Genomic DNA, 24,101 nt, shown 5'->3' on the forward strand with positions numbered 1-24,101 from the left:
TTTTAGGTTGTGAGAGCTGACATTTATATGTGAAGTTTGGCACAAACTATTAGGTGCAAGACAAGTAGTAGAAACAGTGAATAGTCAATATTAGTATAGTTCTTCCTTCTAACTTAGACAAGCTTAGGTGGATGCACCTGTCTTTGATTCAGCATATTGGAGAAGCTTGCTTCTTGAAGTTAGTTGGCGTTGCGTTGTATACATGAATTCTTGATACGTTTGTCTCACTATTTTACATTATTGGATAAGCAACATATATTTTTTTTATACGGTAACTTATAATTTAATTAAGGGAGTTTTTTTATAAGGTTGATCTGATCCAAATTAGTTTGGATCAAATTCATCCTTTAGTTTAAACGAGTTGATTTTATATAAGAATTATAGTTTAGTTAAGGGTGAACAGGTTTATAAATCTTATAAAATTTTATAAAAGTACAATTGAAACTGGCTGATTTTAACAAATTGAAACCAGAACCTTAAATTTGGATCTCTCCTTTCTTCTACTTTTTTCTTCTCACAATAATTCATTTACATTATGATTCCACTAATAAGTTACACAAACTGCCGTTAAACATAAATTATGATAATAATAATAATAATATGGAGTGTGGCTTACGCTAAGCAAGTTTTCACTTTAAATAGATTGATATATTATTGAAAAGTCATTGAATTAATTAAGTCTTTGACTTTTTGGTAAGTTTTGTCTAGATTCTATCACTAAAATATTAATATTTTATCTCTTCTAAATTTAACTAACGATTATAGATAAACATAATTATTTTTATCTACTTTGTTTCCTTCAATTTTTTTATTTTTCCATTTCACTTTCTCATATTTTTCTATTCAATTGAACCATATAACCCATTTTATATTTATGTATCAGTTTTGATTTCGACTCTAATTTTTTACAAGATGAAACTAGAATCAATTGATTCTATAAAATTAAAATTAAAACATATCCGTAATAAATTGATTTTAGTTATAAATTAGAATTAAAAGTTAAATATTTATAGTCCTGGTTTCAATTTAGTTTTTCAATTTACTCTTAAATTTAGTAATTTAGTTCAAGATTTATTTATTTATTTATTTATTTAATAATATTATTTATTTTATTCACAATACTATTTATTTGATAATTCTATTTATATTATTGAAAACTTTCTAATAATATTTTACATTAATTTAAACGAATTTAAAATTAAATTCAAATTAGATACTATAGTTTCTATGTGAGTCAGTTTTAGGTTACAGTTCATTTAGGCCGAATTCACCTAAAATTTGTTCCATTTAATAGGGCAATATTGGTGAGATATTCATCTTTCAACTGCACCAAATCTTCCCTAGCATCTTATATGCTCCTGGTCTTATAGGTTTCATTTTCATGGAAAATGAGGAGAAAATCCTAACCGGTGGGATCCGCCACATAAGATGGTGATGTGTACTACCCAAATGAAACAAAACTACTCCTACCCCAAGTGATGCAATTAATCCAACCTAACCATCTAGTTCTGGCCTCTGAAGCTTTAGGAGGTTAGAAAAGACCGAGAAATAAATATAAATACATAATCACATTTAACTCCACCAAGATTTCTCTTCAATAAACAATATGTTATAGTTTGAGAATTATCACTCTTATTAATTTCTTTGACCTTAAAGACAAATAAAATCAAAGTCTTCACCTCATAAGTGACATATACAAGTAAATGGTAGTTAAAATTAAATTAAATGAAACGAACTCAAATATAAGATAACTTAAATACAATTTTAATTTGAAATAATAAGTTTAAATTCAAACCGATTTTTGAATGGTTAACAGTGAATTCGAACTTAATTTGGTTAAGTTAAAATCCACCCATACAGGAGAGATGAACTATAGTATAGCTCTCAAACTATAAGAGAGGTATCGTGATTATAAATCTTGAGGGAGGCCAATGATATTAACCCAAAATAAGAGATAACACAAAAAATCACGTGACCGTCCATCCAATCTAATCTTAAAACATATCTCACCCACGTGTAAAAGTTGGTTTATAAAAGAAGAAACTGTTTGGCTCGACATTATTTTTTATTGCGTCGACACTCTCCACCCCTTGCGGCGGCGCACTGCTCGCATTTTCAACATAGTAAGCAACCCAAAAACAAAGCCAAAGCCAAACCCCAAAAGCTATGTGAAACTCTCACCCATTTCTAGACTCAAGTTCTTTCTTTTCTTCTTCCTTATATATATTTTCATACCCTTTTGATTTTCACCGTTTTTCCATCCTTTCTCTCTTTCTTTCTAAGCCATCATGGCCTTGGTGCTGCACAATCAGGTTCAAAACCCACTCTTTAGGAGCGATTCATATGGGTACATGGAGCAGAGCAACATGATGATGGAGAAGCGACAGCTGTTCTTGAGAAGCTACCAGTTTTGCAGAAAGAAGAGTGTGAGTGAGAGAATCAAAACATCTATTATAAGAGTGAAGAGGGTGATGTGGCTGAAGCTAAGATCGGCTTTTAAAATTCGGAAGTTGGTTTGGTCAAGGCTTAGATGGAGCGTAAACTACCGGAGAAGAAGATTTGTTCGTCTTGTAAACCACAACTACCACCATTACAACTCTTCCTGCAGTTTCTGGTAGTGGTAGACAAGACAACCCCCAAACTTTTTATTTTGTCATGTTATTATTATTATTATCTTTTCTTTTTCTCTTTGTTTCTTTATGTGATTTGGAGGATTATTGCTTGCTGGTTTCAGTTTGGTGTTCTATATATAGAAAGTTTGTAATTTTCCAGCTTATATCTTATCAAATTTGTTTAGAAATTTGATAAATATGTTCTCTTTTTTCCTTTTTGTGAAAGTACTTGTGCTAGATGCTTAACATGTCCATTAATATAGACCATAAATTATGTAATTGCTGAATTATGATCAGTAAAATGTAATCGGTCATTGACTCTGTTTTGTTATGGGGAAATTTCTGAGGTTTTGATAAATTGAAAACAATTTTCAATTACCGGTCCACTCTGTACTTTTCTTACAAAAAGTAGGAACTTTCACATCTGAAAATGACCATTAGAATTTATATATATATTTGCGAACTTAAGGGATATGGACAACAAAAAGAAGAAGATAGAATGAAATTTATAAATGTAAAATTAAAAAAAAAATGTTGTTCATCCCAGTGAGAAACTAAGTGGGGTAGAATCAGTTAAGGCTTTTTTATGGAAAGCATGGTTTTGGGGGATGAAATTTGCAGTTAACTGTTGGCTTTGAAAGTTAAGATGCTCGGTTGGTGTCGTGTGGAAGGTAATGAGAGAAATGGGAAAAAGGGATTGATGAAGTTTGAAGTTCAAAGTTTGAAAATTTCAAGGGAGAGTTTAGGTTGAGCTGCCTGCCATAGACTAAAATTAAATTGAGCATACAGTTCCCAAAGATGTAAGTTTGAATGAAGAAAGAGTTTGCAGTGCATGATGATGTATAAAGATATTAGGGAACCGTGACTATTACTTTGCTATTGCTGTTTGTATTTGACTACACACACCGCACCACCCTTTTCTTTCGTTCTTTATTGATGATGACTCAGTGCCATCTTCAAGGCTTCTAGTAACGCCCATAGCTAGGTATGCATATTGGGATAATAAGATAAAATTAATTAAATAATTTATGATTTTCTAAATTATCAAAACGGGTTTTAGGTTAAAAAATCAAAAGCCAAACTGTAACGGAAACTTCCATTAAATCTTCATTGACAATGGGGAAAAAGTACCCATCTCTATTATTTGAATCATAGTTGAAAGGTTTACATCAACACTAATCCGTGTAGGTTTAGTAGCATGACATGTGCGCTTATTCTATTTATGAACAATATAATTATATACACATATTTTGGTATACGATTTGAGCATATAAATAATGTGTCATCATATGATTAGATAATTTTTAATTAAAGATAAATTAACACTTAATCATATAATGATATATCATCTTAGTAAAAAAATTATGTATAAAAAAAATATATATAGGGAACATTGTTCATTAATGATTAGTAATGACGCTCATGGAGCAAGTTGTTGAAGAATAGCTTGAAAAATGACTGCTTTTCATTCATTTATTCACGGAATTTCCATTTGGGCAGTTGTGAATGGCTGCTCCTGCTACCTATATTTATTTTAGTTTGATGAGGATGATAGGAAAATGGAAAGAAAAAACAAAGAAAATAAAAAAAGAGCTACGGCACTACTAAGCAAATCTTAAATTGACAAAAGTTTGAGAAAGACATTGTGAATATATAAGTATTTCATATCATTTGAAGATACTAATAAAAGATTAATTAATTAGTTTGTCGGTGTTAAATATGTTTAGAGTTGTAAAATACAAATAATATCTTAACATTGTGTCAAATTAAAAAGTCACATAAACTAAAAATAATCAAGCTTAATCTTCATCCTGAATATGTAAAACTCTCAACTAGTAATGAAAGGGAAGTTTCCAGGAAAGGGCATTATTCATTAACTAAAAGGAGCAAGAACTCCTGCTAATTGGGTATCTTTAGATTGACATTAGATGGCACAAAATCACTGGAAATCTGACGTCATTTGCAGGTCGAAAGTGATGCTAAGCTGACTTATCTTAATTGATAATTCTAACTAATTACTTAAGCGCTTTGTTTTCCCTTTTCTACTGGACAAATATGAACGACTTCAATAAGAAAGCATCTTCCAGGATCAGCAACTCACAGATCCTACCTATAATTTAATCAAGTTTATAACCCAAACTGGACATTCTTATTTTAACTTGAGACTTCCTCACAAGTACATGGAAAGAAATATTAGTTTAGGGATGGTTTGATTCATGATCTGAAAAATAACAATATTTAAAAACTGAGACAATCTCTGCCCTTGGTAATTTATGATTACTGCTACACAATTTTCCAATTGTTGTAAAAAATTCAATTTAAATGACGTATTCTTGTATATAACAACAACTGTAAATGATAAACTCCTGTCATTCGTGATAAAATACGTAAGTGATAAACTTATGAAATACGTGATACGGCAACTACTATAAGAAGATGAAGCCTCATTTGATAAGAAAAATATTATAAATTCTGTCATGAGTGAGTGCAGAGTGAGGAAAGTTGAGAAGCGCAAGTGATGCAATAAAAATATGTGGTTAAATTTGATTATGGGTGGATCTGATATCATTTGACGTTGACTTAAATCTATCGCTATAGTAAGATAAGTTGATCTTGCATTAAAATTTTAATTCAATAATTCAGATAAATATTAATTTATTTTTCCATATAATGATATTATTTATTTTATTAGTGAAAATATTTATCTTATCAATAATTTTTTGATAATATTGTATATTAATTTGAATAAACTCGAATTAAATATTATAAATTTAATCTAAGTCAAACTAAATCTGGGTTTAACTTAATTCGGACCGAATCTGTCTCTAAATTCAACATAGAGTTCTGGAAGTTAGTGAGAGTCATAGAGGTGGGTTATTTTTCAAAGAGATGATATGAAACGAGGAATAAAATCGTAGATTGAATCCTGATTCATGGCATGCGTTTCAAAAGTCAAACCATTGACAATATTTAACGGTCATGCTTCCTGCTTGAATCCTAAGCATGAAAGAACATGTCTGGAATTGACAATATATTTATTTATTATTTAGGAATCCGGAATGGTAATGCATAAGACATTCAGGCCTAGTAAATTTCTTATTACATTTTATTTTAATATTCTGACGGCTCCAGGCACCATGGTCCATCCAAATCTTCCTGCATGTTGATCTCACCTCTAAATATGTTATTGGCTTTTTATTTATATTGGAAAGATGTTGTGTGTGTGTGTGTGTGTGTGTGTGTGTGTGTGTGTGTGTGTGTGTATATATATATATATATATATATATATATATATATATTTCATATTACTTAAAAGTGATAAAAGATAAATGTTCAAATAATTTATAAGTATAGTTATTAGTATTTTATAATAGACAATACATATCTACGATATAATACAATATATATGGAAAACAATATATATTATGAGATATATCGAATTAATATGATACTATATGTATTACCAATATGAATTGATACATTTTTTAAGAAAATGATAATATAATAAAAGTATATATATGAAAAATCTTAATTTTTAAGAAAATTATGGTTTTGATACACGATATGATATGCGATTCGACTGTTATACTTGTAAGCATCTCAAAATATGTTTTTGTTGTGTTTAAACTTTATAATATCTTAATAATAAATCAAACTATTAAATTATTATATTACAAATGATATCATAATTATTCTGCCTATTAAACTACAATTCCAAGATAACTTATTATCTCTTACTTTACCAATAAATAGTGTTGCCAAGCAATTGTTATATTTTGCTAATAATATTATTTATTTTGTTAATAATTTTTGATAAAAAATATATTAATTTGAACAAATTTAAACCAATTATTATTATTTGAGTCAAGACTTCTGAGATAACTTGGTTTGGATAGAATCATTTGTGTCTAAAACATTCAATGTTTAGTAGTTTCATTAGCCTGGGCTTAACTTTGATCTGACACTCAGAAGTAAATGGGCCAGAAGCCCTGAAACTGAAGTTGTTGAGTTTTTTATGTGGCGGTGGATTGCTGCTTTTGGTAAACAATAAAACAATGGCTGCTGTGCTAGCTGTCTGTCTTGTTCAATAGAGACATATTAGACCACAGGTCACAAACCTGACTTCTCATTGTCTTTTAATTGGTAAAAGATTCATTCACAATCATAAACCTCACTTCATTATCTACTAATATTTGTCTCAAAGCAATTAGATCTGCTGCTTAATTGGCTAATCAACACTTTCATATATTCCTTCTTTACCTTCTCAAATGATTGGTTTTGATCCTTCAATTGTTCCCTAACATGACCCTTTCAATCATTGCACATGCATCCCATTTCACACTCCTTACAAACACTGGGGTGGTTGTATTCATGCTCTCATCCATGTGTTCTCTCTCTTTCTAAATTCAGAGAACATTCTTTTTAAAATATGCTGTAGCCGTCTGTTGCAGAACCAGCTTAATCTGCACGTTCTACTTTCTCTTTATATAAGCATACACTTCTTTCATTACCTCATGAACTCACTACTCTACTCATTTTCATTTCTTGTGCAATATGATGATGCATGTGGGTGTTCTTTCGCGACGCATAAGTTTTCGGTATGCGAAGCTTAGGGAGGAAGATGATGAGGTGAAGTTAGCAGGAAGGGCAGCTAGAAGAAGGTGCCAATGGGTGAAGAAAATGCATGGAGGGTTAAAGGGACTTCGTTTATGCCGCTCAAGGAAACTTACGTTGAAGCCATTATTGCCAGTGATCATATTTTCAAGCAAGAAGATTGGAAGGATTTATGCAGAGATAGTGCAAAGAATGAAGATGGATGATATGTGTCCCAGTATTGTCCTTTCCACTCACTGGGGACTTCCAGTTTTGTCTCATCCTTCTCTTTATAAATGTAGACAGAGTAGAAGTGTTATTTGTTAATGAAAATCTGACCTATATAAATTATTTATAGCCTAACTCTCATTGTTGGAGATCATCGATGCTATATAAAACATGTAATTTCTTAAATTGCATTTTTCATCTTGATAACTTCGTTCCATTTCCTTCCTTTTTTCCCTCTCATAGTCGGTTCTTTTCCTAAGGGAAAGGGGCCATAATGGAATAAAGTAATTATATGGAATACAATCAAAATATTACTTTGATTAAAGTGTATTTAATCCAAACTAACTTTAATTGTTATTACAGTTTAATCTATTGTTATTATTAATTCTATATAGATTATTTATTATGATTTTATTTTTAAGTTTTACAACTTAAAATACGTTTTGAAAACTTAAGAGTTCAAATACTATTTAACCAACTTATCTTAACATTTATAAACGATGCGAAACTTTTATACATATTTACTGTTTGTTTTCTTATATCGATATAAGATTTCTCTAGAGATATCATAATTAATTTTTTTAATGATATTATTTATATTGTGTTTTAACTTGAGTAAGCCCCAATGCGTGTTTTGAGTCTAGCATTATGCCATCTATCTGAGCTCCAGCTGGTCCAGAATTTATTCTTTATTAAACTAAAGGAAAAAGAATTTGTTCTCTATTGGCAAAAGAGTAGTCAAATCACTTGAGCTCTGTCCTTTCTCTGTGTGCTGCATTATCTTGATTTGTAAGCTTACTGAACTTTGTATGAATGCGTCTGGCTTAGTTGCTTGGGCTATTAAATTTCACTCCCAATAGCTTTGACATGACCAACACCTTGCGCTATAACTCTTCTCATTATTGATTTTCCTTCTACTTCTTCGGTGATTTTTTCTTTTTTTATAATTCTGTTGGAGTTGATAGATTCTTTCTTCTTTTTTTAAGATTCTTAGAAATTATTTGAATTTTTTTTTTCTAGCAATTCTTGTAAATTATTTAAAGTTCTTTTTCTTCTTCGACAATTTTTATAGATTATTTAAAATTTTTCTTTTCTAATGGTATTATTTACCAGTCATGCAAATCAAGTTTGAGCTCGAATTAACTTTTGTTTGAGATTAATTTAACTTAAATCCATTCCTACCAAGATAGTCGAACTAGAAGAAATATAAAGGTTAATCATTAATCTGAAAAGCAAATTAGGTAGGAAACTGCATAATACAGTCCACCTGCTTTCAATATTATAAGTATGACAATCCTCTAAATCTAAGCAGCGCCACCTTCAAATCATGCATATTAATTAACAAAAAATTCCCTATTCATGGATCTCCTGCTTTATAAATCATGATGTCTTGGAATGGACTTAACTAAAATCTGGTAGGTGAATAAAGGGAAGTCATTATGATTGAATACATCGCTGTAAAGGAGTTAAAGCACTAGCCATTTACAAATATATTAATAAAACTTTCCAACCTGTGCAAAAACAAATACACAAGAATCTCTACACAGTTTTCCATGATCCTTCTAAATGCAGCATTATAAATGGCAATGGAGATATATGATACATGATGAGTGTTCTTGCTGAAGTTTGATTATTCTCTCGAATGACATACAAGAGAATGTGGTGTGTGGTGCCTTGTACGAGCAGGAGCAGTTTAAGAACAGACTCCAGGAAGAACATAGAAGATATTCTGAATGCCAAGCTTTCTACCATCAAGGAAGATCCTGGTGAGATGTGCGAAGCTGCAGCAACTCTAACACCTCAGACACGCCGCCGCTTCTTCCCCAGAAAGCATAAGAAGCCTAAGAGAAAGATGACCAACATTAAGATGGGAGGCTTATTTGTTCCACATTTCACTCTCAAAGTCAAAGCTTCTCTGTAATTTAAGAGGAGGTTTCCTAATTTTACATATTAAATGTACCTCTTTGATTTAACCATATTATTTGTATAAATCACATGTTTTGTGATCAAATGAGTACAATGCAGGTGGGCATCCCATCTTTATCTTATGTAATCCATTTTTAATCTTTTCAATAAGAAATGTAAATATTATTCGTCTGGTTTGACAGGCCAGTCCCAGCTTTAAAACATTAAGGAAAAAATTTATTAAAAAGTCATAATAATAAGTCACACCTACCAACGTTAATTAGATGGATATTGATGCAGCTGTCTTACCTTACCAAGACTTTTTCACAAGTTAATTTTTCAGAATCCATTCTTAACCTTTTTAACAAGAAAGAGAGAGTAATTATCTGGGTAATCAATTCAATCTTCTGTCAAGTGTTGAAACATAAGTAACGAATTCTTTTCATGAATTGGGTGGCTTATCCTTGATTGACTTGTAATATAATAAAGTGATGTAGTGATCTGGGAAATGAGTAATTGCGGATCTTCCGATACGAAGTTGTTTTCATATTTATTTGGTTTTGTCTCTGTCAACAACTGGTATATATGCCTGCCTGGCGCTTCCCACCAAAGCCCACACGTGGAGCTTTAACTATTCTTGTCTTCCTTATGTGGCTAACGGGTAAATACTACACCATATGCATATAATTGTAGTTATATAAAACTCATATTTAACAGTGGAAGGCTTGACAGAATCAAAGTTTTTTCCTTTGGTTTTACAACTGTGGCAAAAAAAATTCAAAATTTCTCAACTTTGAATTCCATTTTCTGTGAGCAAACAGGAGAAACTTCAATTCAGCTTGATGGGTTACCCTTTTTTTATTCTCTTTTGATCTCATCTATCAAGGGCTGTATCATCCCTTGTTTCAGTTTTATGATTTTGTTCTTACTGTGGTATGTTAATAACTTAATACATATATCTGTTGATGTCCGAGTCTGATAAAGAAATTTCCAGAGTTGGTGGCACTGTTGATGATTATGATGATGATGATGATGATCAGACGATTGGAGTTGGTGGTGGCGGCGACGATGATGGTGCGGTCCTTGGGAATGATGGTGAGGAGAAGCATGGAGGGTTTGGTTGCACTCAAATTTTTAGAAGAAGAATTAAGAAGGTGGTTCTGTTTCCAGTGTCACAGGCGAAGAAGCAACTCTATAACAGAAGGCAAAGACAACAAAACAGAAGGGTTTCATTTTCTGATGCTTCTGCAAATGCTGGTGAGAAATTTGGTGGTACTAGTAGTAAAGTTTGCTCATTTTGTTTTATGCAACCTCAAACTTTGGATACATCTGATGAGTCTATCACAAGTGACCCCAATGATCCTAAGTTCTCTAATGAGATGTTGAGGTCTTTGATTGAGAATAATGATTTCTATTCTAAAGAGTGCAATCCCCACCTGAATTTTCATGGGTGAATGATTCGTGAAAATTGATATTGTTGTTTTGTGGTTGTGATTGTTGAGAAATTCCTCAAAAGCTTCAAGGAAAAGTTGCGGTTTGTGCTGAAATTGATAGGTTTTTCTAGAAAGATCAAACCTTTTCTTGCTTAATTGGTCTCAACAAATGCAAGGACTGCGTTTTGACATATATTTAGAAATTGTTCATATTATTGGTCAAATACATTGTGGACGATGATGTGGCATGTAGCATTGTTTCTTGAAGCTTTGATTGCAAAAGGATGAGCAGCTTTATGAAGTTTTATCATATTTATTTGATGAAAAGAGCACTATGATCCACTGCCCAAGCGAAAGAGGTTATTGAAGCCCCTTCTAGGTCTTCAAATGCAGAAAAATTTTGTTTACTTAAAGGTTAATATTGTTAATATCCATATTCTTAAGACATGATTTTTTTCATTTCATTCTTTGTATACCATAAAGTATGATTGAGTTTTGAGTTCAGAGTTCAGAGTTCTGTGTACTGTTTGTTGCTTCCCATGCCTAGTTTAACTGTCATGTAAAATAGGAATTTTGGAGAATTTTGAACTTAGAGCTGCCTTCTAGAGTCTTGTGAGAGTAAATATTTGTGGATGATACCACATAGCTCTTTCCCCTAGCTTTGCTTTACATAAGCTGCTTAGATCGTAAGGATCACTTATGTGTGAAACACATGGTTCACACATGGATGATGTTTAGTAAGAAAGCAACAGTCAGGCCACACAAGATAAACAGAAAAAATAGTTTAGATCTCAATTCAAAATTGTTTTCAAGTTTGATACAAATGTTGTAATATGAAAATGAACAAGTTTCTGGGGATATTTGTTCTGAGTGAATATCTAGAAATTTGAATCTTCCTGAATTTAATAACTAGTAGTAGTAGAATTCAGCCTTAAATTTGTAAAGCTTTTCTAGTTATAGGTTATTGTTTTCTTGCACACTTAGTGACCACTGAACCATGTTTAGATCAATTCTTCTACTAGTACTTCACATTTGTTCTAAAAGACTTAGCACACTTTAGCCTTCTGCAATGACAATTTCTGGACATATTCAAAATCAAGGTCTATGTTTGTTTCTTTTATCTTTCGTTCTCTCATGTATGAGTGTTGTGAACCATTGTTCATTTAGATGCAACTCATGGGTTCAGTATGACCCCTTATGGAACTTTTGAATCAGATTATTCAACCTTTCTTCTGCAAATATTTTGGCTCTTAAGCCAGAAAGACAAGGTAAGGCCACCTAACAGTATAGATCTCTACCTTCACTAATCTCCATATCGATAATAATGACATGGTCATCTGTATTCATGTTGTGATAATCATATGGATTAATATGCATACAGATTTTCATGGCTCCACTACTAGAATCTGGCAAATAACAATATCCACAGGGTGTGCATCTAGTTGCTGGGAATAGGTTGCAATTCTGTAAGATTTCAGTGGTCTTAAAGACAACTTGAAATCAGGCAAACAAGTGAATTTTCAATTTGATGATAAGTGAAACCGTGAATAGTTATTCTTTCTTCACTCTGCATGCTAAGACTTATATTTGGTTGAATACAACCTTCAACACAGGTATTGATTGTGGTTATCAATTTCCTCTGGTTCTTCCATTTAATAGCATGAGATGCTTCTGACTGCAAAACTCTTAATCTTGAGTTAAGTTCTGAATTCTGTCGCTTAGGAGACATTTAAGCTTCTTTATTGTTGAAACCATGTGATATAGGATTAGGATACATGAGAGGATATTACTTTTTGTTACACTTTCAATTTGCAGGCAGCATATTACCAGTTAACTAGATAGCAAGTAGCCAATCTTGTTCACTGTCACGTGTATATCATCCCAGACATGGCTAGCGATCTGAATTGGGGTTACATTGACAAAATTATCCAGCAAAACCTTATAGCTTGTGTCCATGGCAACAATACTTAAAGAGAAGAATGTACTTAGCCAATTATATGTTTATCAGAAGTGATTCCCAATTTCAAAATTTTTGCCAAAAAATGCTCTTGGAACTGGGAACATACATTCTTTTTTTATCAATATCAACGTGCCAGAATCAGTCTATGCTAACAGGCAGCAACAAATGCTCATGGTACTGGGTACAAACTAATTAATAGCATTTTGGCATCCTGTACAGGGAAGTAAATATTGCAGGAATCTTGGCTCCTTCTGTAGAACAGAGACTGAACGCATTCACAAAGTTTAAGCGAATCATGGCATCAAATTTTTCTGGAAAGAAAAACAAACTTCAATCTACTCAGTCTGGAATCTTAAACAGATATATTCCTACCCAATTGGTCACAGCTGAAAAGTATAGGTTCTAAATCATGCATCAATGGAGAATTCCATTAGAGCAGATTCTGAAAGAACACTGACAGCTACAGGAAGTATTGCACCTTACCATATGCAAATCTTTCCATTTACTTGTTCCCACAACTCTCAACCCCAACAACTGCAAGATATGAATGCTGCAGACACACCACATGCACTTTAATTATAGTAACTAAAAGATTGGAAACCAAAATTTCAGTACCCAATCAAACTATTATTCTATTCCAATATCCTGATATGGGGACTCGGAAGTCATGAATGTTCATTGCATTGTATCTTTGAAAATTTAAACTGTAACACCTTATGCAAATCCTACATCCCAGGTTGCTTGGGGTAACAAGAGAAGACTGAGTCTCGGCTTGGTTAAATAGTATGAGCTCCTAAAATGAAACCTTTCCTTCATACTCCCATGAACAAACGAAGTATGAGAAATTACATGATAAAATAGCATATGAATTTACAGTTACACCTTGTAGTTTTCTGTTTTAACAACAGGAACTTGAGATTCACTTCTCTACAACAGAAACAACGAAAACTTTAAAAAAGAAGTAAATAATATAAGTAAACTCTCTCTGGAATAGATAGCAGAAAAAAAGAAGTTACTAGTTTGAGTTTGTTAACATGTTGGAGACAGAGAACGGAAGTCCTGAGAAGAAGCTAAATAATATATGAGTCTGCAATAAAATGGAGATTGAAGTTAAATAAGGCAAGTGGGGTAAGAAAGCAAATGGGGCCTTGAGATAAGAGAAGTGCACTGATGGTAGCAGTAACCAACAACAAGGGATAAAGGGATAAGCATACAGATTGAGTGTATACAACTGTACTTTGTAAAGTGAAGAGGGATGGGCCAAACCGTGAATGTGGTGGCAGGTGTCAGATGCAGATGGGTCTAGCACTAAAATTACAGTAACAACACGTGAACACAATGACTCTCTTTCTTGTTTCTGTTCGACACAACTTGGAAGGCATGGACATTGTCTCATGCCGTTGGCATTGGGTTCTCAACTCAATCTACAATCTTCTCTGCTCTGGGCAGCTCATTGGATTGAAACATATTATTACTGTTCTTATCTCATCTCACTATCTCACCAATAAAAAAAATTTGTTGTATTATCTTTCTTTGGAACGAGGAAACATACCTCTTCTTGTATGTTAATATGGTAACACACTAGTGACACCGTCTCTATCTGTGTCTGTTTCTCTTGCTTCTATAATTCTCAAAAAAAGCTATCTTTTTTTATACATCTTGTAAATCTCAAAAAGATGCTTTCTTTATATATATAAAATAGAAATTTATCATTTCAAAGCCTTTTTTAATGTTACAAGTTGAGCATTTTTGTTCTATTATTACCAACTATATTTTATACATGAATGGATGGGCAGAGTGTCGAAACTGTCCCACCCTCCATCACTGTGATATTTGTGTATATAATAATATATTTGCTTTTACTGTTGTCTAAGGTGGCCCCTTCCTAGTGGTAACTACTTAGACTACCAAGCCTATGAAGTTTCAGAAACGACGAGACTCAGATGCATTAGCCAGGGAGTCGCCTTTGCCAAACTCTAACGGCTACACTTCCTCTTTAGATACATACCCATTTCCGTGCTTTTCTTTTTCTTCAACCAGTTTGGACTCGGAGGAGTACGCAGGATCTTACTTAACTCAGCTTTCTTTTGTATTGCTTTCCTCGGCCCAAGAAGGTTCGAACCTTTCCTTATCATTCTTTCAACGGTCAACTTGTTTCCTTTTCGGCTTAACTTCTATGTTTGCTCTGTGGGTTCGTTTAGTTGTTATCAAGCTTTGATCTTTCACTGTTTCTTAGCGTCTGAAGTTGTATGATGCGTGAAGTGTTTTTGGGTTGTAGTCTTGTGTGAGTTAAATTTCCTGAAGAACTGGTTTCCCCTTGTGGCTTAGCTAGTCTTTCTGATGTTTGATAATAGTAAGTTTAGCTTCGTTGTATACTGTAGAATTGGGTGAACAACATTGGATCCGAACAAGTTAGCCTATTAGAGGAATTAATCTCCTCACAATATTGGTTCTTGTAATAATGTTCACTGTGATATAGAAATATAGAAAGTTTTTTATTAATGGTATGGCAGAGTTGATTTCCTTGTGCTAATGGTCAATTTTAAGTAATTAATTATTTATTGTATATGGATAGACCATTGAATTCTTTGTTTTCTGAGTTTTCTTTCCTTGAGTGCTTGATGGGCTTTTGAATATACATATATATTTTTTGTTCAACCATCACTAGAGCATATTCAAAGAAATCCCTGAACTATTATTGTTATTTTTACCGCTGGACACTAGTGTAAGTACTGTTATGATGTTATGGTTACAATGATGATCATTAGTATGATGACGTTTATTGCTATTTTCCAGAATCAGTTCTATCAGTCCTTTTAAGTCATTAGACCATTCCCAGATTATTCTTTTAATTTCTATCTCCAACTTCTAAAAAAATAGGTGAATATGTCCTCTTCAAGGCCAAGCCAATCTTCTACCAATTCAGGGAGGTCAAGACATAGTGCTAGGATTATTGCTCAGACTACTGTAGATGCAAAGCTTCAGGCAGACTTTGAATCATCGGGTAGTTCCTTTGACTACTCGAGTACAGTGCGAGTAACCAGTTCAGTTGATGAGCAGCAACCTAGGTCTGATAAAGTAACCACAGCTTATCTTCATCACATACAGAAAGGCAAGCTGATTCAGCCATTTGGGTGCTTGCTAGCCTTGGATGAGAAAACTTTCAAGGTCATAGCATACAGTGAGAATGCCTCTGAAATGTTGACAATGGTTAGTCATGCAGTCCCAAGTGTTGGAGACCATGCAGTTCTTGGAGTTGGAACTGACATAAGGACCATCTTCACTGCCCCCAGTGCCTCCGCATTGCTGAAGGCCCTAGGATTTGGTGAGGTTTCTCTTTTGAATCCCATTTTGGTCCACTGTAAGACCTCTGGGAAGCCCTTTTATGCAATTGTCCACCGAGTAACAGGTAGCTTGATCATTGACTTTGAACCTGTGAAGCCTTATGAAGTTCCCATGACTGCTGCTGGGGCCCTGCAGTCATACAAACTTGCAGCCAAGGCAATTACCCGCTTGCAGTCTTTACCTAGTGGGAGTATGGAGAGGCTTTGTGATACTATGGTTCAGGAGGTGTTTGAACTTACAGGTTATGATAGGGTGATGACTTATAAATTTCATGATGATGACCATGGTGAAGTCGTCTCTGAGATCACAAAGCCTGGTCTGGAGCCATATTTAGGTTTGCACTATCCAGCCACTGATATTCCTCAGGCTGCACGCTTTCTGTTTATGAAGAATAAGGTCCGCATGATCGTTGATTGTCGTGCAAAACATGTCAAGGTGATTCAAGATGAGAAACTTCCCTTTGATCTAACCTTGTGTGGTTCAACCTTAAGAGCTCCTCACAGTTGCCATTTACAATATATGGAAAACATGACTTCTATTGCTTCTCTAGTGATGGCAGTTGTAGTGAATGAGGAGGGGGAAGAGGGTGACAGCCCTACTTCTGTACAACCACAGAAAAGAAAGAGACTTTGGGGTTTAGTAGTCTGTCATAACACAACTCCAAGGTTTGTTCCATTCCCTCTTAGGTATGCCTGTGAGTTTCTGGCTCAGGTATTTGCCATACATGTCAACAAGGAGCTGGAGTTAGAGAACCAAATCGTTGAGAAGAATATCCTGCGTACTCAGACTCTCTTGTGTGATATGCTTATGCGGGATGCTCCCTTGGGTATTGTGACACAGACCCCTAATATTATGGATCTTGTCAAATGTGATGGGGCTGCCCTATTGTACAAGAAAAAGATATGGAGATTGGGACTGACTCCAAGTGACTTCCAGATACATGATATAGCATCATGGCTCTCTGAGTACCATATGGATTCCACGGGTTTGAGTACAGATAGCTTATATGATGCGGGTTTCCCGGGGGCCCTGGCTCTTGGAGATGTAGTCTGTGGAATGGCAGCTGTGAGGATATCTTCCAAGGACATCATTTTCTGGTTCCGGTCACACACTGCTTCAGAGATTCGTTGGGGTGGTGCAAAGCATGAACCAGGTGAGAAGGATGATGGCAGGAGGATGCATCCAAGATCATCGTTCAAGGCTTTCCTTGAAGTTGTCAAAACAAGGAGCTTACCTTGGAAAGACTATGAAATGGATGCAATCCATTCTTTGCAGCTTATATTAAGGAATGCGTTCAAAGATGTTGAAGCTTTGGACATAGGCAGCAAATCAATCCACTCAAAGCTCAGTGACCTCAAAATAGAAGGAATGAAAGAACTTGAAGCAGTTACAAGTGAAATGGTCCGTCTCATTGAAACGGCTACAGTACCAATTTTGGCGGTTGATGTTGATGGGCTGGTTAATGGATGGAATACAAAAATCGCTGAGTTAACTGGTCTTCCCGTTGAAAAAGCAATAGGGAAGCATTTGCTCACACTTGTGGAAGATACTTCAATTGACAAAGTCAAAAGGATGCTATACTTGGCATTGCAGGGTATGTGCTAATCCATTCATCATATTATTAAGGGTTACTAAATAGTAAAGATTTGCATGAAATTGAGTGTCTTTATTCATTTGATCAGCTCAAATATGTGTATAATTTTGTTTACTCATGTGCATTAGATTGATGAAGACTGACAAAACATTGGATTGCTTAGTGATCTATTTAACCTATTCATTGTGCTAAAAAGACAGGGAAAATAAACTTACATTCTCTACCCACCTAATCCCACCCAAGAAGGGAGGGGCAGAGATGAGTTTATATTTGTAATTTATAACACAGGGATCAAGTTTCATATTTCCGGTGAAATTCTTTGATTTCTGATAGATTTTGAATGGTTTTTTCCCTCTGTTCTGATCAGGTCAAGAGGAGCATGACATTGAATTTGAGATTAAAACATATGGATCTAAGACTGACACCAGTCCCCCCATCAGTTTAGTTGTGAATGCTTGTGCAAGCAGGGACCTCCATGAAAATGTTGTTGGTGTTTGTTTTGTTGCACAGGATATAACTGGTCAGAAAACTGTCATGGACAAATTCACCAGGATTGAAGGTGATTACAAAGCAATTGTACAGAATCCAAACCCATTGATACCACCTATATTTGGTACAGATGAATTTGGATGGTGCTCTGAGTGGAATCCTGCAATGGAAAAGATAAGTGGGTGGAAAAGAGAGGAAGTGCTAGACAAATTACTTTTGGCAGAAGTTTTTGGGACCAACGTGGCATTATGCCGGCTCAAGAACCAAGAGGCTTTTATAAATCTTGGCATTGTTCTGAACAATGCCATGACTGGTCAGGATCCTGAGAAGGTTCCTTTTGGTTTCTTTGGTCGGAATGGAAAGTATGTGGAATGCTTGTTGTGTGTGAGTAAGAAATTGGACAGAGAGGGAGCTGTCACTGGTGTCTTCTGCTTCTTGCAGCTTGCCAGCCAAGAGCTGCAACAGGCACTTCATATCCAGCGATTATCAGAACAAACTGCCGTGAAGAGATTAAAAAGATTAGCTTATATTAGAAGGCAGATACGGAATCCTCTTTCCGGGATCATATTTTCTCAGAGAATGCTGGAGGGAACTGACCTAGGAGAGGAACAAAAACAAATTTTGCATACTAGTGCACAGTGCCAGCGCCAACTCAACAAGGTTCTTGATGACTCAGATCTTGATAGCATCATTGATGGGTATGATAAACTTCGATCTCTACAAATGAATATTCTTTTTCCTTTACCTAATGCAACTTCATCTTGCACTTCTCAATCACTGTCATGTAGCATGGAAGCTTTGCACCATGGTTATTGTTTCATATCGTTAATTTTACCGATGAAGATGATACACCTTTTTGAGAAGTGATGATGTAACAAAGTGTATTTAAGAAATATTTAAACTTTGAAAGTGTTTGAGATATTTTTCAAGATGATGATGTGGCTATTGCAATTTTTTTATTAATTTATTATTTTTTTAAAGATGTATCCAACTTTATGTAGGGGTGGATTTGAGTAAAGTTCGAGCTTAGACATATTTGAGCTTGACTCGCAAGAGAGAGTTGAGCTTGACGAGTTTTGAAAACCATGGGCTCGAGCTCGATTGAAAATTTTTTTTTTTCAACTTATAAAAAAAATAATTTTTTATAAGTTGAAAAATGATACGATAAGTAATTTGACTACCATGCTTTACACTGCATCCTGTCTCCTAGATTCTTAAAGAGACTGGTATACTAGTTTTATATGCACTATGTAGACAAGCTGTGTATCTTCTGGGAGTTACAAATTCACCCAGTTTCTCATTTTATCAGGGTGAAGTGGAATTATTTTTCTAAAAGTTAAAGTTTATAGGAAGGAGTCCTTCCATCACATTTTGGCACTAACAATTTTAGCTTACTCTATTACTCCTAGCATGATTATGAGACCACATTTGATCTTTATATCTTTGGTTATATCCACTAGAATTGCAGTTGAAATCAGATTATTCTATTGATCCACATTGCATAAAGAGTTTTCGGAGTCCATATGAGATTGGATTTGAAATGCACATTGGAGTGTTCAGTTCAAGGAACAAAAACAGTGATTATAGAATGAACCCTTTTCCTGGCTTTGATTGAGTTATTCTTGCTCTGGTTACTTCTGATGTTTTTTCTGACTTTCTACTACCCTATGTATTGTTTGTGGTAGGAATGAAATTCTAATTATTTGCACATTTCCTGCATAAGTGACCCTTTCCTACTGAGAGAAATTGGGTTTTGTTCATTTCATAATGTCAGAGGTTAAGCTGCCGCCCTTTGAAGACGGGCAAGAGGATGTGGGAGATCTTTGTGATATAATTCATGCTTTCTCACTTTGATCTATTCTAACCTAATTCTTATTTTTTTCTTTCTTGGATTCATAACAGCTACTTGGATCTGGAAATGGTTGAGTTTACTCTGCATGAAGTGTTGGTGGCCTCTATCAGTCAAGTTATGATAAAGAGCACTGGAAAGGGAATCCGAATAGTCAATGAAACAGCAGAAGGGTTCATGACTGAAACATTATATGGAGATAGTATTAGGCTTCAACAGGTCTTAGCTGATTTCTTGTTAGTATCAGTTAGGTTTACCCCAAATGGAGACCAGCTTACTGTTACAGCTAATTTAACCAAGGATCAGTTAGGCCAATCTGTTCATCTTGCACGATTGGAGCTCAGGTACTAACAAATTTTCATGCTTCTCCTCACCAATTGGGCTATTGCACTAACATTGTATTTTTTAAACTTTGGTGTACAAATGATTGATAATTAGTATAAATCCTTGGTTTCGTATTTTGTATCAGGATAACACATGCGGGCGGGGGCATACCTGAAGCATTGCTGAACCAAATGTTTGGAACTGATGGAGACATATCGGAGGAGGGCATCAGCCTGCTTATTAGCAGAAAGCTGGTAAAGCTTATGAATGGAGATGTGCAGTATCTGAGGGAAGAAGGGAAGTCAACTTTCATCATGGCTGTTGAACTTGCTGCAGCCCACAAATCTCAGACCTAATCAATTTTCAAGGAACTAAGTTCTGTAGCATTCTGTGTACAGATAAAAATCGAATTTGGAGTTCAATCCTGAATTTTCCCCTAGCCTGTGGTTTGAATCTGTTCCAATTTTATTGTTGGCCTGTTTGTGTTTGTTTCAAGTTGTAAATAATGCAGTTTCATTTTTCTTTGTAAACGAATTCACACTTGCTTAATCAACTGTTAGAATTGTCATCTTTCTTGTGATGAATTGCTTAAATTTTCTAATTTAAAGTTTGTGTGTGTCAATTTGAGTATTTGGTGGCTTTAAGGCTATTTTGCCGTCTCTGGTGTTTTATGGTTTTCAGCAATGATAATTTTATCTAGTTCAGAAAATATTTTTATATCTCCTTTCTCTGTAAATCAGCATATTACGACCTTCTCATTAATATTCATTGGAATTAGTGCTCTTTCACTGCAATAGCATTCTATATAATAGCTGGGGTGTTGTCTAAATAGATTAAACAACCATATGATGTGGTATGTTGAGAATCAGAATGTATGTTCATAAAATTGTGAATATGAATTTTATGGATTCCAATATGCAATAAACTTTTTGATTGTTTGCATTAGTATTACTGTTAAAAATTTCACAATATCTTCTTTCTAATGCTCTTTTCTATCCAATTTTGTATCTATACGTAGATGATTTTGTGAATAGTTTGCTGTTATCCTTTGCAGGTGCTTATGAAACTATAACTTCTAGCTCAAATCTTCTACTCTGACAGGATGGTGGTCAGTGCTTTTTGCTTTCCCTTTCAATCATTTTTCAGATATTATGCTACAACAAAGACAGAAAATAGAGAGAGACTGTCTCTGCAGACGGGGAAGCAACTATAACAGGTGCTTTTCTAATCAACTTGCAACTAGATTTATTCATTTTATTGGTGTAAGTGTGTGTGATTTTTACAGTGAATCTTTGGGGTTATTTGATTCATAAATATTCATGAGAAGTCTTTATTTAACATATATTAGGAATGTGTTTTGCTTTATTGTATTTTCATTCTGTCCGTTTACTACAAGACCGATAATTTAAAAATGAATTTGGCCTAAAGTTCAAATTGCTTATCTTGCTAGAACTATAAACTTTCAGTTTTTTGATTCACAACTTTACTTTTGCCTTTTTTTATTTGTATAGTGTTCTGTTATGAAATTGTGTGAATTGAGTTGTGAGGCAGACCATGCGTCATCCCATTTTTAGAATTCTAATCTTTTCTAACTCTCTTATAGGTGCTATTGAAGGCAGTGTTTGTTTAGTAAAGCAAAAAGCTAGTGCATTGGGGTGAGAAGGATCTGTTCCTGTCAGCAACAAGAATCAGTAAGTTATGGCTTTTGGGTGGTAGGTTCCATAGCTACTGAAAATTTTTATCTTCAGTAGAAGTTAAATTCAAAGTTTGAATCAGGTTATATATGATGCAATAGTTGACAGGGTGGTTGTTAGTGTCAGTCAGTGAACTAGTGAGGATGAGAAGTAAAGCTGAAGCTTTTCCATTTATTTTAAGGCCAAAGGACTGTTTCCCACCCAAGGTTTGGTAAAAAGACACACCCACGGGAGTTCTAAAATCTAAATACCCTTTCAAGGTTTACTTCATTACCACAAACCCAAGAATTTTTTATTAGGGTTAAGGGGTAAAATTGTCATTCTATCAGTAATATTAAAATAAATAAAATATATCTCATTTTCCCCTTTTGTTTGAAAAACTAACAATTTTCCATTAGAATTAAGTTTTGAAAAAGTTCATTTTTTCCTCTAGGGTTTTAATTTTTTGGCAAAACCTCTCCCTCTCCGGCAACTGGCACTGTTCGGCCATCTTTCCTTTTTCTAGCCTCATCTTCATTGGAGAAGATGAGTTTTCGTATAGATGAATCAACGAGGTTGTCGATTTGACTTCGTTGGTTGGAATCAACGACCATGTCTAGAACCATGGGTAGGAAAAGACCAAAAGGCAACGAATACGTGGCGGAGTGTAGCTAATTTGATAAAAACATTACAGTCTTTGATTCGTTGTCAGTCAAAGCTTTTTTGCATGTCATCAGAGTCATGGACAGTGATAGAGGGAAAACAAAGGACGGAGATGGTGGCTGTCACCGGAGAGAAGAAAACCTAGGGATTTGGGGAGGAAAAATCACTTTTCAAAGTTGAGACTTGGGGTAAAATATCAATTTTCAAAACCTGGTGGAGAGGGGAAACAAGATTAATTTATATATTTTTTTAATATTATTGTTAAAATGACAATTTTATCTTTATATTTAATGTCAATTTTAATGAAAGTTTAGGGACAGGTGGGTGTCTAGGTTTTTAAACTCTCGCGAATATGTTTTTGTCTTTTCACCGAACATTGGACAAGAAATAGTCCTTTAGCCTTTATTTTAATAGTTTTATCCTGAGGGTTGATGTTTGCAGATGTGCAATTCCTTCAGGATTTCTGGGTAATGTGATTGAGAGAAATAGCCTATCATTCATGAATTAAAGTATTGGTGAACCTGACAATTTTCCAGCTGATAATTGCAGCATTGTTAAACTGGTTGCCCCACAAGTCACCTAATATCCATTGACTATGTCACAGTGTAGTTGCAAAGTTATAATTATATCATTATCATCACAACCATGACTGTGTTGTTCTACCCTGTAGCCATAAAGTTACAATTATCATCTTTATCATAGACACGTTGTGTTATTAGTGGAATAGGTCTGCCTGTCACTTTATTCACCTTCCTCTTATTATTGGCTGGAGATAAAGCAAAAGAAGCAGAAAGATTACCTGAATGGAAAACGAAATATTAGCATCGTTATTCTCCTATATATTATATGCCATGTGTAACATCCTGTCCAACAACCCATCACATCACAGAGATGTGGGATATCCATACCCAACATGTATCCCGTGTTTTGTCGATGTGAGATTTATCTAGAGATGTTACATTATATTCACTCATAATACTGAAATTCTTTTCCTCTAGATGATGGAAACGTTATAGCATTCTTTGATTGAGAAGACAAAAAAAAAGATACTTTATGAAGTAAAAGAATGGTATCTTTATTCTGCATTAGAAAATTAATAGGTCCATGCTTGATTGCTGGCTTTGCAAGTGATAATTATATGATAAAGGCAGCGAAAGTTAGGTCTCCCATAAAGTAGCGTGGGTTACATATATTTAATGACTTTGATGTTAATACCCCAACTAATCTTCTTTAAGATTTTTGAGGATAGCTTGCCATATAAATATGACCACATTATCATAATTTGCATTATATAAGATTTTGTATTTAATCAAGTTTGGATTTCAGGGAGTCCTAGATTTTTGGAATAATATACTAATCTAATCCATAATGTGATTATCCTCCACTTTTAAAGTTATGTTTACAACTGGAGATTTGATAAATTAGGTCAAGTG

At 34.2% G+C, this 24,101-nt stretch overlaps 3 protein-coding genes across 4 annotated transcripts; all 3 read left to right on the plus strand.

Annotated features, from left to right (window-relative positions):
- The first annotated feature begins 1,711 nt into the window (after window positions 1-1,711).
- On the plus strand, window positions 1,712-2,943 carry LOC123199486. Its single transcript, XM_044614516.1, has one exon. It carries the CDS (start codon window positions 2,289-2,291, stop codon window positions 2,616-2,618), a length of 330 nt encoding a protein of 109 aa, XP_044470451.1. The 5' UTR covers window positions 1,712-2,288; the 3' UTR covers window positions 2,619-2,943.
- Window positions 2,944-10,027: 7,084 nt separating this feature from the next.
- On the plus strand, window positions 10,028-11,282 carry LOC123201604. The gene has a single exon (XM_044617181.1). The coding sequence runs from the start codon at window positions 10,304-10,306 to the stop codon at window positions 10,790-10,792; it is 489 nt and encodes a 162-aa protein (XP_044473116.1). The 5' UTR covers window positions 10,028-10,303; the 3' UTR covers window positions 10,793-11,282.
- A 3,261-nt stretch (window positions 11,283-14,543) lies between these two features.
- On the plus strand, window positions 14,544-23,410 carry LOC123208390 (phytochrome A1). 2 transcript variants are annotated; one of them, XR_006500776.1, is made up of 7 exons: window positions 14,544-14,845; window positions 15,612-17,670; window positions 18,038-18,857; window positions 20,062-20,352; window positions 20,478-20,778; window positions 21,387-21,548; window positions 21,936-23,410. XR_006500776.1 is itself a non-coding variant. In XM_044625867.1 (5 exons), the coding sequence occupies exons 2-5, from the start codon at window positions 15,618-15,620 to the stop codon at window positions 20,686-20,688; spliced, it is 3,375 nt and encodes a 1,124-aa protein (XP_044481802.1). In that variant the 5' UTR covers window positions 14,544-14,845; window positions 15,612-15,617; the 3' UTR covers window positions 20,689-20,900. The 2 variants fall into 2 exon arrangements, 1 of the variants encoding a protein (XP_044481802.1); XM_044625867.1 differs by lacking the exons at window positions 21,387-21,548; window positions 21,936-23,410 and having other exon boundaries at window positions 20,478-20,900.
- Window positions 23,411-24,101: the final 691 nt, after the last annotated feature.

The sequence above is a fragment of the Mangifera indica genome, chromosome 2 (assembly GCF_011075055.1).
Source record: "Mangifera indica cultivar Alphonso chromosome 2, CATAS_Mindica_2.1, whole genome shotgun sequence".
In the NCBI taxonomy this organism is placed as follows: domain Eukaryota; kingdom Viridiplantae; phylum Streptophyta; class Magnoliopsida; order Sapindales; family Anacardiaceae; genus Mangifera; species Mangifera indica.